This window comes from Mesoplodon densirostris, chromosome 2 (genome assembly GCF_025265405.1).
Source record: "Mesoplodon densirostris isolate mMesDen1 chromosome 2, mMesDen1 primary haplotype, whole genome shotgun sequence".
NCBI classification, from domain to species: Eukaryota; Metazoa; Chordata; class Mammalia; order Artiodactyla; family Ziphiidae; genus Mesoplodon; species Mesoplodon densirostris.
Window position 1 is genome coordinate 111,630,606 of NC_082662.1, and position 15,700 is coordinate 111,646,305.

At 45.0% G+C, this 15,700-nt stretch overlaps 1 protein-coding gene across 4 annotated transcripts; it reads right to left on the reverse strand.

Annotated features, from left to right (window-relative positions):
* Window positions 1–4,787: 4,787 nt before the first annotated feature.
* Window positions 4,788–14,061, reverse strand: RFX5 (regulatory factor X5). 4 transcript variants are annotated; one of them, XM_060090530.1, is made up of 11 exons: window positions 13,528–13,568; window positions 12,943–13,071; window positions 12,661–12,694; window positions 12,164–12,246; window positions 11,564–11,683; window positions 11,258–11,377; window positions 11,035–11,116; window positions 10,529–10,730; window positions 10,204–10,304; window positions 9,946–10,050; window positions 4,788–5,519 (listed from the first exon to the last, which is right to left on the reverse strand). In XM_060090530.1, exons 2-11 carry the CDS (start codon window positions 13,056–13,058, stop codon window positions 5,442–5,444), a joined length of 1,041 nt encoding a protein of 346 aa, XP_059946513.1. In that variant the 5' UTR covers window positions 13,059–13,071; window positions 13,528–13,568; the 3' UTR covers window positions 4,788–5,441. The 4 variants fall into 4 exon arrangements, with proteins under 4 accessions (XP_059946513.1, XP_059946510.1, XP_059946512.1 ...); XM_060090527.1 differs by lacking the exons at window positions 4,788–5,519; window positions 13,528–13,568 and adding an exon at window positions 13,940–14,061 and having other exon boundaries at window positions 8,492–10,050; XM_060090529.1 differs by lacking the exons at window positions 4,788–5,519; window positions 13,528–13,568 and adding an exon at window positions 13,880–13,962 and having other exon boundaries at window positions 8,492–10,050.
* Window positions 14,062–15,700: the final 1,639 nt, after the last annotated feature.

Below are 15,700 nucleotides of genomic sequence, written 5' to 3' on the forward strand. Positions count from 1 at the left end.
GGAAGCCGAAAGGGAAGTAAAATTTGCTGGATAAGGGGAAGGGGCTCCCGGGCTAGAGCAGAGAGCGGCAGTGTGGCAGGCGGGCGTGGGTGCCCTGTTAGAGGAGTGCAGACTTATCGCGTACTTCAGAAAGCATAGGAACATGCAAATTAGATGTAAATGAGCCCGTTCGGCTTAGCAACCGAGTTAACGTAATTGCAATCAATGGCTTTCCCCCTCCGTTATTCCACACGACTTCCTTAGTAAATCAGGTCAGGGGATGGACGCTGGGGATCCAGCTGGACAGCAGAAAGACAAAGGGCAGGCGGGGAATATAGTCACCTTCACTATCCTTTTCCTACTCATCTTTAAGGACGATGCCAAGATTACACCTCTTATCGCTTGGGGGGAATGGCGCGGTCCAACCGCGTCAGTCTTTCGCCGTTAGCGGCGCGACTCGAGGCGGCGGTTCTGCCTCCGAGGTCACCACCTGCCTGGGCAGCCTTTGGCCTCCAGCCTCCGGACCTCGATCCAGCCAGGGAGAGGCTGGACAGGGCCAGGTCGGAAGAGGTGAGTGAAATGACAAAAGCTTGGAGGGCATAATCACTCCTTCCAAACGAAACAAAACCATATAAAACTAAACAAATAAAAAATACGCCCCACAAATGGACTTCTGGTGTTGGTTTTGTGTATTTATCAGATAGCTTTATTGACTAGGAACCCTTTACGTCAGAACCTCTGTCCCAACCCTCATAGGGCCTTACTTAATATTCTACACTGGGGCTAGCTGTTTGAGCCCAGATCCTGGATGCCACCTTCCCTGCCACTTAAAGGCTGTTTGATTTGGAATGACTGATTTAACCTCTGTGAACCTCCGTTTCTGTGTCTGCAAAGTGGATCCAAGAATATTAACACTTTACAGGATTTTGTGAGGATTAAAAGAGAGTACAGGTTACTACTATACGTAGTACTATATTACTATTATTGGGACAATAATATAGAATAGATGACAAAAGGAAAGAGGGTCACTGCCTCAGTGTTCGGGAGGCAGAATAAAGATTAATAGCTTGAAAATACCTATGTAAAACATGCAGTATGTACAAAAGTAGAACAAATGGGGTACCTGATTGCTGAAGGAACATATTGTTAATTAATACAAAAGGCCACACTGTATATGATGAATGAATGAATGAATGAAAGGTTTCTCAGAAATACTGTGAGCCAGCTCAGAGAAGAGTTGCTAGAAATGATCCAGCCAAAGAAAAAAGAGGAGAGCATCCTGAAGGGAATTTGCTCATATCATGGGAGGGCAAGTTGATAAGCTAGGTTAAATCAGGAGTACAGTAATGAAAGATGAACAAAGAAAGAGGCCAAGAGTGCCAAAGATAGTTTAAATTTGTCACCGCTCGTCTGGAGTGGGGAATCACCAGTCCATCTGTCAGGCCTAGCAGCTCTTGGCCAGCTCCCAGTCAGCTGTCTGGCAAGTATGGAGAGGTGATGACCCTGGTTTACCCTAGAGTTTAAAATGTCACACATCCGGGCTTCCCTAGTGGCGCAGTGGTTGGGAGTCCGCCTGCCGATGCAGGGGACACGGGTTCGTGCCTCGGTCCGGGAAGGTCCCACATGCCACGGAGCCGCTAGGCCCGTGAGCCATGGCCGCTGAGCCTGCGCGTCCGGAGCCTGTGCTCCGCAACCGGAGAGGCCACAACAGTGAGAGGCCCACGTACCGCAAAAAAAATAAAAAATAAAAAAATATAAAAAATGTCACACATCCATCCCATCAAGGGATAGGGATCCCAAGGGCTGTAAGATGGCTTTTTGAAACATTGTAAAAAGAGATGTGACAAGCTTACTTTATATAGTAGGAAGTTTTTTATTTTCCAGTAACATCTCTGTTCAAACTAAGTAGGAACTTTTTGTAGCTACAGCAGTTATAAGTCCTTTATTAACTGAGACCCACTCCCACCCCATACACACACACAGACAGTATTATTAGGTACAAGATTTTGTTTCAAGTTTTCTGTGTTCATAGGGCTCTTATGTTCTAAGGGCTCTTATGTGTAAATTTCTGTGCATCTCTTTGTGACTTTGTCTTTCTGCCTTCTTTTGGAATTTTCTTTGTTTCCCTCTATTTCTGGGTCTCCAACCTCCTCTAGTCTGAGCTCCTCAAGGCAGGAAAGGATTTATCTTTGTATCCTAGCTGTATCCTTAGTTTCTACCACAGGAAAAAATGTTTATATTTGTTGATACAGCAACAGATTGAATGCAGAAGCAGATACGAGAATCCAGTCAAGCATTAGATTTCCAAAAATGCACAACAGGGCCAATTGTCTGATTGTTTGTTGTCGTAGTTGTTCTGGAAAAATAGTTATCTTTCTTAAACGAATTAATAAAATAAGAATATTTACAAACAAATGTTTTGACTAAATTATTCCCCTCCCTTCCTGTTTGCTTTTCTTTTCTCCTGTCTCCTTAATTGTCAGATTATAAAACTGAATGCTATTCTGTTTCCCATATTTAATTTAAAAGCATAACATTTATAATATTCTCTAAAATTCCTCACCACACTGAAACTATTTTTTAGATTCTCTTTTGATAGAAAAAAACACCACTTACCTCTATCTTAGGTCCCAGGGAGCTGGTACAGGTATACAACTATGTATGGTTGTACATGGATGACTCATGTACATGGTGACTCTATAGGAACCCCATACTGTCCTGTATGCACGTGAAGCCTCTTACTTTGGTGGGAAAGCATGTACGCATGTGGCACCTTGGGGTGTGAGGGCAGGAAAGTACCAACAGGGTCAAGTAATGTCATTTACTTATTTAAATGTCATCAAACTGGGGAAAGAAGTTGACTTCATCAAAAGTTGGTAAAACTAGAGGACCCAGGTCATAATACAGCTCCAGTTATATTTTAAACACCCCTATGATTAAAGCAATAATAAAGAGTAATTTTTCTCCTGAACCATAGATATTATGGGCTTTTTTTCAGAGAAAAGAAAAAGAAGCTACTAGCAGTTATTGCTTGTGGGCTCCTACTGTGTATGAATACAAACATTACCTCATTTATTCCTTACTACAACCCTGTGAAAGAGATTTTATTTTATGGAGACTGAGCTTCAGAATGGTTAAGTCATCGTTTTTTGAAACTGTTTTACTTCAACCCACAGTAAGAAATAGATTTTATAATCAGGACCACTGAAGAGCACATAGACATGTCTTCACTGAAATAAAGGTTTCATGAAATAATACTTACCCTTACTATAGTCAATGCATGCTGATATTTTCTATTCTATTTTATTTCACTCTTTAAAAACACTGTTTTGCATCCTGCTAAATCAGTTTCACAACCCACTAATGAGTTGCAATCTATTTTTGATTCCAGTTTGAAAAAATTGGACTAAGTGTTCAGAATCATTTGGAAACTGGTAAAGCTAAGATTTGAACTGAATTCATGCTCTTTCCAGTAAGCAAATGCCTCTTCATGAACATTTCTTAAGAAATACTGCATTATATATATATATATATATATATATATATATATATATATATATATATATATATATATATATATGTTAAGATTAGCTTTACCTCATAGGATGCAGCCAGCAGGATGATCCTAGACAAAGGACTTAGGCCTACTGATGAACCACAACATGAGACAAAACACTTAGACAAATATATAATGACATTAATTCCTCCGTTTAGCATGTGGTATTTGCTTTGATTTTATTAAGAAAATTGTTACCCACAAAAATAAACAATAAATTCATTTATTTGAGGCCATAGACTAAACATATTGAGTTTGACTTGGTTTAACAGCAAAAGATTATTTCAAATTTTAGTAAATTATAAATTACCTCTAACAATTTACGATACGGCTAAAATGAAAAAAGACAACAATGGGAGTGGGGAACAGGGTATTGAGGAGAGAATAGGGAATGGTAGAGAGGAAGCAGTAGGCAGTCCCCAAAACCTTAGTTTAGCCCTTCATCTAATAAACTGAAGATTGCCTGAACTACAGAAGATTTACTTGTTTCATGTTAGATTTTTAAAATAAGGTAAAGATTTAAAATAGGCTACTTAAAAGCCCCCTAATATTCATGTAAATCTTAAAATCATCCAGTGGTCTTGACTCCCAAAGTGAATGGATACATCCTCAAACCCAATCATGGTGAGGACAATATTTCCTTGGATGCTTCTATCTATTCTAGCACCAGTGGTTTATTTTTCCATATGCCTATGATCTCTAACATGTCAGCAGCCTGGTCCAGTCCCTCATTTCCACCCAGGTGGATAATGGCAACAGCTGCCTGGCTGGTTCTATTTGACTTCAGTTCCTCCATCCTCTAATGCAAACTTCATACCTTTCATTCATTCATTCATTCAATCAACGGGTAACTTTCAACCATTCATTCAATGGTTGTGTGTTCTTCTTCCAGTTTATTTCTCACTCTTGTTCACACACATCCCTTCTGCCAGGTCTCTTTACTGGGTTGTACTGCCATGTCTTTGCTCACGTCCCTTATCCCCAAACCCGTGCTTTTCCTGGAATACCCTCCCCTTTTTTACCTATTTAAGCTCTACTTACCTTAAAGGCTTAACTCAAGCCTACCTTTTCCATGAAGCCTTCCCAAATTACTCAATCTCTTTGAATTTACACCTCTTATGCAGCAGAATGAGTATCATGATTTAGTTCTTTTTACCATATGTCTTGTTGTTCTGTCCTTGCTTTATGAATTAGACTTGTCCGACCCACCTTTACTAGGAAGTCATTTCTGATCTATATGCTATTCCTCTGGGCTCCCATAGCTCTCTGTGCTTACTGCTAACATAACTCACACTGTGCTATGATCACTATTGACTTGAAGACAGTGCCTAAGTCAACTAGCTTCCAACAAGTGCCTAGGTCTTAAAAAACAAGAAGGGAAATGTCAAAACCACAGTAATGGACTCCTACTTCTGGCAGCACGGAGAAGAAAAAGGGCTCTCCCATTAGAATACAACTGGATCCTGGATAAATTACAGCAAACATAAAGTTTAGCACATTGCTGGCCTCATCAGAAAGTAGAAGAGATCACTAGAGGAAGGAAAAATAACATTTGAGCTGAAACCTTATGAAGGATGAGTAACGTGCAGTAGGAGAAGCTGGCTTGCCCTGCGGACAAATGCCAGTATCATTATTGTGAACAGAGGTTAAGCCCTGGGCCTGGCCAAAGCAGGGGAGAAAACCTGGGACTCCTGAATTAAATCGGGACCCTTTTTTTTTTTTTAAAGATAGATTTTATTTATTTTTGGCTGCATTGGGTATCCGTTGCTGCGTGTGGGCTTTCTCTAGTTGCGGCGAGTGGGGGCTACTCTTCGTTGTGGTGTGCAGGCTTCTTATCGCGGTGGCTTCTCTTGTTGTGGAGCTCAGGCTCTAGGCGTGCGGGTTTCAGTAGCTGTGGCACGCGGGCTCAGTAGTTGTGGCTGGCGGGCTTAGTTGTTCCGCAGCATGTGGGATCTTCCCGGACCAGGGCTCGAACCCGTGTCCCCTGCATTGGCAGGCAAATTCTTAACCACTGCACCACGAGGGAAGCCCAAATCAGGACTCTTGAAGGGGCTAACACAGTCCCAGGTAAGGAGCACCCTTTGTCTCCTGGCAGAAACAAATGCATATCCTCTCTGGAGGAAAGTACACTCAATTTAGGCCTACTGGATTTCCGTAGATTAAGGAATCTTAATCTAAGATTAAGAGCTCAAAATAGGAGCTCAAAATACTAAAATACAAAATATACAAGGAAATAAGCTGCCATGGGCAGGAGTCAGCAGAAAACAAAACAACAGATTTAGACATCCAAGGTAAGTTACAGAATATAAAATAACACTCCCAACAAACTTCAAAGAATTGGTATCATAGAGACCACATTTTCTAAGCACAAATGATTAAACTGAAAATCAGTATCAAAAAGATAAAAATTTAAATATCCAGATTTTGGAAATTTATAAAACTTTTCTAAATCATGAATCAAAAAAGTTATAAAGGTAATTTAAACATTCTTAGAACTAAGTAATAATTTAAATACTTTAAACAGAAAAATTTGGAGAATATAGGGAAGTGGGTCTTTTAAAACTTACAATAGAAAAAAGACAGCTTGAAAATTAATTAGATAAAAATTAAGATTAAAATTAAGATGTTGTAAAAGAACCTAAAATCTAAAGAAAGCAGAAGGAAATACTATAGATAAGATCCATAATTAATGAAGTGGAAAACAAATATATAAGGCAGAGGATCAACAAAGCCCAAAGTGGCAGCTAAAATCAGACAAGTAAAATAAATTTCTGGTGTAGTTGGTCAAGGGGAGAAAAAAGAAGGTGCAAGTAAACAGAAGAAATTAAAAGGAGGACACAACTACCCAGGGAGCAGAAGCAAAAAGGAACATGGAATAAATTTCATTTAAAAAAAATGACATAAAATGCACAAAATTCTAGAAAAACATTTTACCTAAATTGACTCAAGAAGAAATAGAAAGCCCAAATAGCCTATAATTATTAAAGAAATTAAATCAATAGTTAAAATATTTCCCACAAAGAAATGCCAGGTTCAGAGGGATTAGCAAGTATGTTTTATCAAAATTTCAAGGGACAGTTCATTTCAATCTGATGTAAACCCTTTTAGAGAATGAGACAAGAGGGAACAGTCTCCAACTCAGAGGGTGTACAGACCAAAGGAACCATCTTAGAAATCTTACTAAAAACAAAGGCACTGGGACTTCCCTGGTGGCACAGTGGTTAAGAATCTGCCTGCCAATGCAGGGGACACAGGTTTGACCCCTGGTCCAGGAAGATCCCACTTGCCGTGGAGCAACTAAGCCTGTGCGCCACAACTACTGAGACTGTGCTCTAGAGCCCATGAGCCACAACTACTGAGGCCGCGTGCCACAACTACTGAAGCCCACGTGCCTAGAGCCCGTGCTCAACGCCACCGCAATGAGAAGTCCGTGCACTGCAACGAAGAGTAGCCCCTGCTCACCACAACTAGAGGAAGCCTGCGTGCAGCAATGAAGACCCAACATGGCCAATAAATAAATAAATAAATAGAAATAAAAACAAAGGCACTAACCTGTACAAGAATGTTAGTAGCAGCATCATTTGTAACAGCAAAAAACTGGGAACAACAAATGTCCACTGATAGGTGGATGGGTAAATTGTGGTTTATGCACTTGAAATATTATATGGATAAAAATGAACAAATAATAGCTATCTACAACAACATGGATGAATCTTAGAAATAATGTTAAGTGAAATAAAAAAGCAAACCACAGGGGAGTATTAGGGAATAAAATGTTGTAAAGCTAAAAAGCAAAACTGAACAATACATTTTTAAAGAATATATACATATATGGAAGCGCTATATATATATATATATATATATATATATATATATATATATGGCAGGTAATTAATAAACACGGAATTAAGGATAGTGGTTACCTCTAGGGAGAAGCAGAAGGATAGGACAGGGGAAGAACACAAAGGAATTCAATGGTATTTCTAATGTTTTAATGTACAAATTGGGTGATGGGTCATTTAATTATTATGCTTCATAACTTATCCATTTTAAATATATTCTTTATAGATATCAAACATTACATATTATAATTTTTAAAGATCTGCAATGGTGGAAATAAATGAACAAATGAATGAAGGCTCCCTGAAAGAAAACTGAGAATCCCTGACAGAAGCTACCCTATGCAGAAGACACAGTAGGTCCTCAAGTAATATCAGCTGGTTTACTGCTTTTTCCAAATACACACCTGGATTCCCTTCCTACTGGTGCTCCCTGATATGCGCAGCGACCCCCTTCCATACACATAGCCTAAGCCCCACAATCCTGGCTAAGTCCTGACACATACATGACAAGAGACTGACACCTGGTGGATACAGAATGAATTTAATAAAACGACTAGGGAGTAAATCTTTCACTCTACATGGTGAAAGAGGCAGTAGGGTGGGGGACGGGGAAGCAGGAATGAGGAGGAACCTAAAATTTGGAAACAGGAAAAGGAAGGATATCCATCTCTGAGATGTAAAGAAAGGGGACTGTCATCTAAATGAGACTAAAGAGATAGTCCCTAAAGAAGAATGATTTCCCTCTCATTCCTTCTGAGACTGGAACAAGAGGAAAGAGATTATACCTGCAGTAAGGAAAATGCAAGACTATTTGGAAAAGAGGAAGCAGGTATAGCTGATCTCAGCAAGCTAAAACCACAGGTACTTCATAGCAGTGGCTAGGTGTCAGCTGTCTCCCCAGGAACTCCCCACTCCCAGTTTCCATTTAGGAATCTATGTGATTCTACGGAGGCTGATCCTGCCCTTTTTTCGAAAGGTACAGTCCATGATGTAGAATAAATAAGCAAACTAGCATTTACCAAACTCCTGGCCACAGTGATTGGTTAGGGGCAGGCATGTGACCCACGCTGGCCTAACCAGAGTGAATCTTAGGGCTTTTGCTAGGATTCCTGGCACAAAGATGCCCTCTCTTTCTGGCTGGACATGAATGAGGAAAACATGTAATCCTAGGAGTGCTGGCAGCCATGAGGTGGACCAGGCTTGATCCTACAGAAGGTAGAACAGTAGGGGAAGAAAATCAATCAGGTGTTTAGAGACATACTGAGCCACTGGATCAGCTTTACCTGGAGCCAGCACTACCTCTGGACTTTCCAGTCACATGAGCCAATAAATTTTTATTTTTAAGCCAGTTCGAGTTAGGTTTTCTATGATTTAAAATTGAAAGATGCCTAACCTATACATTCATCATACTCCATCCCTGTATTTCCACAGGATAGCACAGGGATCCAGGTAAGATGGTCAGTACAGATTTATTAGTGACTCTAAAGCCAAGGGTATTGAGCTGGAAAGGTAAGAGGCAAGAACCAGGCACTATGCAAGACAGGGTGCCTCAGCTGTCTATACAGAAGAGAATGAAGAGCCAAGCGAGAAGCAAGTGCAAAGAAGGGCCTCTACTAGGCAGACAGGTAGAGTTAACATAGCACTCTTCCCCACATACCTATCATGGGGGTGTTGCTTTGGGGTCTTTCACTCATGCGGTAAGGAGCTTTGAAGCACAAGCCCCTTTAAGTCTTTATTACCCTGTGCTGCAGTGTCTACCTCTCCCTTGACCAAATGAAGAGCCTCCTTTTGGCTTCTACTGCCCTTGATGACACTCACTTTTGGGGTGACAGGAGGAATTTTATCTTCTGCTTCTTTGGCATGCCGGGAACTGGGGCCCCTTCCTCCTCTGGAAACAGCACCATCCACCTGACCTTGGGCAAGCATCTCCTTCTCAGCCTCTCCCATTGGCCCTGGCCTCTCTGACCTTCCAGCCGAGTTGCCTTCCCCTCCAGAGGCCCACGTCTCCAGTGGTAACCTTGAGAACTGGGCAGAGTCCACGGCAGCTGCTGACTTGTCAGGGGTAGAATTCCTTTCCCTACTTCCACCTGATTTTTTTCGAGGGCGCCCCCGTTTTCTTTTGGCATCACTTCCTGTATCCTCTATATCCTGCTTTCTTGCTTTAGCTGGTGGGTCCTGCCCACTGGCCTCACTCACAGGTACTTCAGCTGTCCTCTTCACACCCTTATCATGGGGTCCCGGGTCACCACCTATGCCCACTTCCCTGTTCTCTGTGCCCCTCGGCTGAGTGAGCCCCCCAGGTGGAGCTTGCCCAGGCCCAGGCCCAGGCCCAGGCCCAGGCCCAGGTCCAGGTCCAGGCAAAGCAGGAACAGTTGGTAAGATCATGTTAATGATGGGCACAGCTGCTTGGGGTCCCCCAGCTCTAGGGGGCAGAGGCAGTGTAGCCATTTTCAGAGTGCTTGAAGAAAGCTTGGGGGCCAGGACGGGTGGAGAGACTCGGATTGGTGGAATAAGTGAGCGAGGGGCCCGAGGGAGAAGCAGAGGCAGCCGGGCCACTAGGGCATTAACCTGTGGGTTATTGGCTGCTGGCGCTGGGCTCTCCACTACACCCTTCTTTCGCTCTCCGCGTGCTGGGGGGCCAGCCCCAGCCCGGGGGTCCAGCTCCTTAGGAGGCTAAAAAGTAAAGAGAAGAACACAAAAAGTGGGAAGACTGGACAGCGGAGGAAATACAGACACAGGAGGTGAAAAAGTACTGGACCCACTGGGGGAAGGATGTACTAAACCCCCAACCCAGGGGAGCAAGGTCAAGGGCATCAACTTCCTTACCTGGGCCTGTCTCTCTTGTCTCTTATGGGCTCCGCCCTCCAGATTCTCTACACCATTCTTGGATTTAGATGACCGTTCCCGAGGGGCATGTTCATCCTCTTCTGCAGAGGTTCCAAAAAAGGTAACAAGGTGAGGAGGAAACAGAGTGGAGGAGGGAGGCGATTCTGACTGACTGACTGGTAGAGGCAGGGGAAAGAAGGTGGTCTAAGGTATGTCCTAGAAGGCTCTCTAGGAATAGAAGGTGTCTCTATCCTAGGATGTGGGAGGGCCTTTGAGGTTGAAAGTGGCTGAGGGTTTCTCAGAACATAAGAGGGGGTCCACTCACCAGCAAGCCCCATAGCCTTGAGCACATTGGCGTGTGCAGATCGGGCAGAGATGAGATGCTGCTGTAGCAGGAAGCGGGCGACCTCAACGATGGAACTGAAGGACCGTTTCAGGATTCGCTCTGCCCAGTCACAGGTCAGGGCACAGGCTGCTTCAACCAGTTCATCCCGAGGTGCTGGGGTTACTTCTGGGCCCATTTCTGGCTGCAGGGGGGAAGGACACGCCCAATCACACTCTGAACAAAGGACCCTCCACCCCTCTCAGAGACAGTGTTGACCATAAGTAAGACCAGACTAGAGATGGGAGTAGCCTCTATCAACCCATCCCAGAAACCCACAAATTCTCTCCCTCCTCTGCCTCAGCCGTAGGGTAGGCAGAAGGGCATGTCCTATATACCCAGAAACTGTGTGCAGAATGACCTAGGCTGTGTCAGGCTTCAAAACGTCTCCCAAAGTCCTCTGACTTCTACCTTGGAGAGAAGAGTGCAGTCGGAGGGTTGTTACTTACACTCTCAGAGCCCTTTAGGTCAAGTCCGGGCAAGGGCGGCATAGATACCAAGGTCTTCCTTCGTATGCCACTGTAGCAATATCTGACGTTTAAGTTAAGGGGCAACCAACACATGGGGGTCTCCAAGCCCCTTAGGAAGGTTGGGCTGTTTCCAGTCCTGTCCCTTCACATACTAAGTTTTCCTCCCCAGGTCCTCTAGCACAACCTCCCCAGTCAAGGATACTTGGACTGGCCCCGGCCACCAAGCCTTCGGGCTTTGATGTCAGGGAAGATCTCTCTGATGATTTTGCCAAAGTTGGCTGTGCTGAGTGGGCGGCAACAGGCGAGACTCTCACAGTACTTCCTGAGTGCGTGGGGGACAGAGTGGGAAGATACTCAGAGAAGGAGGTTTGGGAGTGGGTTCAGAGGGTCCCTGAGGATGAAGGTTGGGAAACCCTTTAAGAAGTCAGGCTCTGTCAAGGCAGGGAGCTCTCCAGGGATGAGGGGGTAGTCCTGTGCCCACCATCCCACCCACCCCTCATCCACCCACCGATAGGCATCATAAACACTTTGTTTTGGCAGGCAGGTGTCAGTATGCTCTTCTAGGTGGTTGCGGATCCACCTATAAGCATACATGTACTCCTCGTTGCTGAGTGTACTTGGCTCTGAGCTGCAAGAGAAATAAAAGAGACAAGTATTACTAACATCCCAACAGCTGCCCTGGTTGTAACCAGATTATCACCCCAGTAGTGCTGGCCTGAATCAGTTCATCCAGAATCCACCTTTCCCTGGTAAACCAAGGCAGGTCAGGGACTTTTCTTCCCCACTAAGGATACTGTTATGAGGATTCCTATTCACCCTGCCCCCTTTTAGGGAGCCTTTCTTTAACAATCAGAACCTCTGGGCTTCCCTGGTGGCGCAGTGGTTGAGAGTCCGCCTGCCAATGCAGGGGACACGGGTTCGTGGCCCTGTCCGGGAAGATCCCACATGCTGCGGAGCGGCTGGGCCTGTGAGCCATGGCCTCTGAGCCTGCGCGTCCGGAGCCTGTGCTCCGCAACGGGAGAGGCCACAACAGTGAGAGGCCCACGTACCGCAAAAAAAAAAAAAAAATCAGAATCTCTGATATCTAAAATTCTAGCACCAAACCTACCTTTTGTCTCCAGTACTGGGCCCTGAGGGGAGCTGAAGGTAGAGATACAGCTTGTCGTTGTCTGAGAATTTCTGTACATCTTGCTGAGGTAGGGAGGAACAGAGGCAGGAGAAATAATAAGGCCAAGAAGGACCCAAGGTAGGACCCTCTGATCCTCACTAAAAAGTCCAGCTGACTTAGTGACTGGCAGGCTGACAAAGGACCTTAGAAATGATTTGAGGCTGTGCGTTCACTGTGCCCTGAGGAGCCCTTAGGGGCTACCAAGGAGAGAAGGGGAGCGGAGGGGATCACCTCTGATTTTATTTCTACTGGGCTTCTACACAAGAGGTCACAGAGGTAAAGTGAGATGCTCAAGGTCAAAGTGATAGCAAGTTACGAGGCCACTTATCTTCTGATAGACAACACTGACTAGCATAAACCTTTCTTACCCATATCCTCACCATCCTCATCTCCCACCAATTCTATCTCCCTGTTGCCCTCTTCCCCAGAATACTCACCAGGATTCCCTCTACTTTGTTCTGCACGGCCTTGCTGTGGAGAAGAGGAGAAAGCTGGAGGTCACACACAAGATTTTTCCCCATCCCTATGTCTGACTGCCAGGGAGAGGAAGAGGTCTGAAAAGCCTAGCAGGTGCTCAAGAACTGCTACCATGATGAAGACTCTCCCCTGGTCAGATGCACTTGCTTGGGAGGGGGAGATCATCTACAGAGGAAGTCAAGTGCTACAGGGATCTATCCCCAGGTCCGGAATGAGGTTTAGAGGTGGTGATGAGTACTTACGAAATGGTACCTCGGAGCCTCTGAAGGAGGGTGGTGGGTTCCCCTGCCTCAGCACTACCTGAGGGGGCCCTTCCCCCAGTCTTTGGGCTCTTAGCATCAGGTTCATCTTCTGCCATCCCGGCATGAGGGCTGGAGTTGGGAGAAGACAGGACAAGAAGATTTAACTTCCCTCCCCCACACCCCCCCGGAGGCCCCAGGGCACTCCTCACCTCTCTACCCAGAAAGATAGAAAAACAGAAAGAAAGCCTCCAAATTTCCCCAGTGGTCTTTTTCTAAAACTCGCCTTCTCCAAAAATTAGAAATTATTCCATTACTTCTCCAGGGCCATATATACCCAGAGATCTTTGCCATCTCCATTCTATCTGCCCCACCTTTCTGCAGTCTCCTAAATGTGGAAAACTGTAAAGGAAGAGATAGGGGCGATTGGGAATCCACATTAGAAAGAAAATTTCATTTCTGCCTCTGACCCCATACTGCCCTCCTTCCCCTCAAAAACAACAATAACAACCACAAGACAAAGTTGTTTGATTCTCTAATATGCTCCTCACCACTGAATTTGCCTGGGAGGTCAGAAAGGATACGAACATTTTCTGCCCTTCCAGGCTTGGAAAAAACTGGGCCCAAGTTCTCATTACTTAATCTCGCCACGGCTTCCCCCGCAGCTCCCCTCCCCACGTCGCCGGCCCCTACGTCATCTCCCTCAACATCCCATCCTGATGCGCGCCCCCACCTCCCTCCCTTCCCCCTCCATTCAATCCCGCGTTGCTTCAAAGTGAGGGGTTCAGGGTAGCGGAACTCCTGGGCTGGGCGTAGGAAACCCGGTTTGGGGGAATGGGGTCCCAGATTCGGGGCACGTGCACATGGGTGAAGAAGCAGTTGAAAATACAGCCAAAATCTTTTTCTGCTCTCCTCCCAACTCATATTGCGCCCTCCCTACCTTTGAATAGTCGCCTTCCAACACAAGCAACAATAAAGGTAAGGGAGAAAGAGAAACTACCTCGCAGCCACCTTCACTCCAGCCCAGCCCCACGGTCCTGGCCCAGCGGGCTCGTGCGTTGCTTTATTTTCTTTTTTCTGAATGGCTGGAACAGCCCCGATCTGCCTAGATACTCGGACGGCCTGTTCTACCATTGGTTGTTGCTGCTACCCGGAGACAGAAGGCGCCGGGCTCGCACCGGCGGCAGCTAAAGTCTGCCTGGTAACAGAATCTGATTGGTCAATAGGGGAGGGAAAATCCAAAGTTGGTATTATTTGAGTCAAGAGGGGGAAGTCCGGGTTAGGTTTCGGTTAAAACTGGGGTCGGTTGGGACTGCCGGTCCCAAGAGGTTCTTCTCTTAAAGGGACCGCAGGACGAAAGACCGGGTGCTCGCCTCCTTTTGGAGCTTTCTTTGCTTTTGCTTTCTCCTTCCGTGTTTCAGTTTTGCCTTCGGTCGTCAGAGCTACTGGAAGAAAAGATTCAATCGATGATAAAATAACTAGAAAATTATAGGTAGTAGTGATGGAAGTTCGCTGTAAGCTCACATTATCCCCTTTTGATGAAAAACAAGTTGAACCATTCCCCCCAGCCCTCACCAGCCAACACTCATGAAGACACTCACAAGAAACCTGCAAACACGGGCTCACATTCCTCATTGATGGAGGCCGCCAAACCTCAGTAGCTGTACCACGTTAAGCTAAAGTGCCCGTAGTGTTCCTAGGTTTACCGAGTGTACTTTATCTCCTTCCAGAGTGGCTAATGCCTTTGCATCCCCAAAGTTCTGCAGTCAGTGAACACTGGAATTTTGACTGACTTCCCCAGGGGGTGCTGGATGCCCACATGAATTTTTTCTCCTCGGAGAACATTGTACTGAAAGGTCAAGGGTTCTTCACTCTCTTAGTTAAGGCTTTTTAAGGTCATGAATCAGATGAAAGCAATGAACCCTCTGCCATGAAAAATGCAGGAACAGACCAAGCGGTGCATCTAATTTCAGAGGTCACAGACTCAAGGGTAACCACCCTTTGAATGGAGTACAGTATTTTGTTTTGCACAGCAGATATGTTACACCCAAAACTATCAATATATTTATAGTCCTGGCTTATAGTTCTCCAGTCTCATCGTCATTGTGCTTTTGTAAAGAGGACAGCAGTGTTGCCTGATTTCATGACCATAGCCCTTTGCAGCTTCCATTTCCCTACTACCAGCTTCTGTGGGTCGCAGGGGAACCCAGAGGATCACAGAGCTGGGGAAATAAGGATATACTGGCAGGAAGGTTTTCTAATAACAGCTAAAGTTTATTTGGTAACTGTGTGCCAGATACCAGACCAAATGTTAAACACCTCGGTTTGAAGTAGGAACTATTATTGCCTCCATTTTACAGACAAGGAAACAGATTTGGAGAGGTGAAGGGACTTGTCCACAGTTACATTGTTAATTAGTGCTGGAATCAGGATCCAAAGTCAGACAGTCTGCCTGCGGAACCCATTCTCTCTCTCTTTTTTAAAAATAAATTTATTTATTTTATTTATTTATTTTTGGCTGCGTTGGGTCTTCGTTGCTGTGAGTTGCTGCGTGCGGGCTTTCTCTAGTTGCGTTGAGCGGGGGCTACTCTTTGTTGTGGTGTGCAGGCTTCTCATTGCAGTGGCTTCTTTTGTTGCAGAGCACGGGCTTTAGGGGCACGGGCTTCAGTAGTTGCAGCACGTGGGCTCAGCAGTTGTGGCTCGTGGGCTCTAGAGCGCAGGCTCCATAGTTGTGGCACATGGGCTTAGTTGTTCCGTGGCA

Excerpts from the sequence above, each read along its gene's own strand:
- RFX5 (XM_060090527.1), bottom strand. The coding sequence starts at position 13,058 with ATGGCAGAAGATGAACCTGATGCTAAGAGCCCAAAGACTGGGGGAAGG. Across the intron at positions 10,305-10,528 it reads CAAGGCTATGGGGCTTGCTG|AAGAGGATGAACATGCCCCT; the intron begins GTGAGTGGACCC and ends GAACCTCTGCAG. Across the intron at positions 10,051-10,203 it reads GACAAGAGAGACAGGCCCAG|CCTCCTAAGGAGCTGGACCC; the intron begins GTAAGGAAGTTG and ends TTTACTTTTTAG.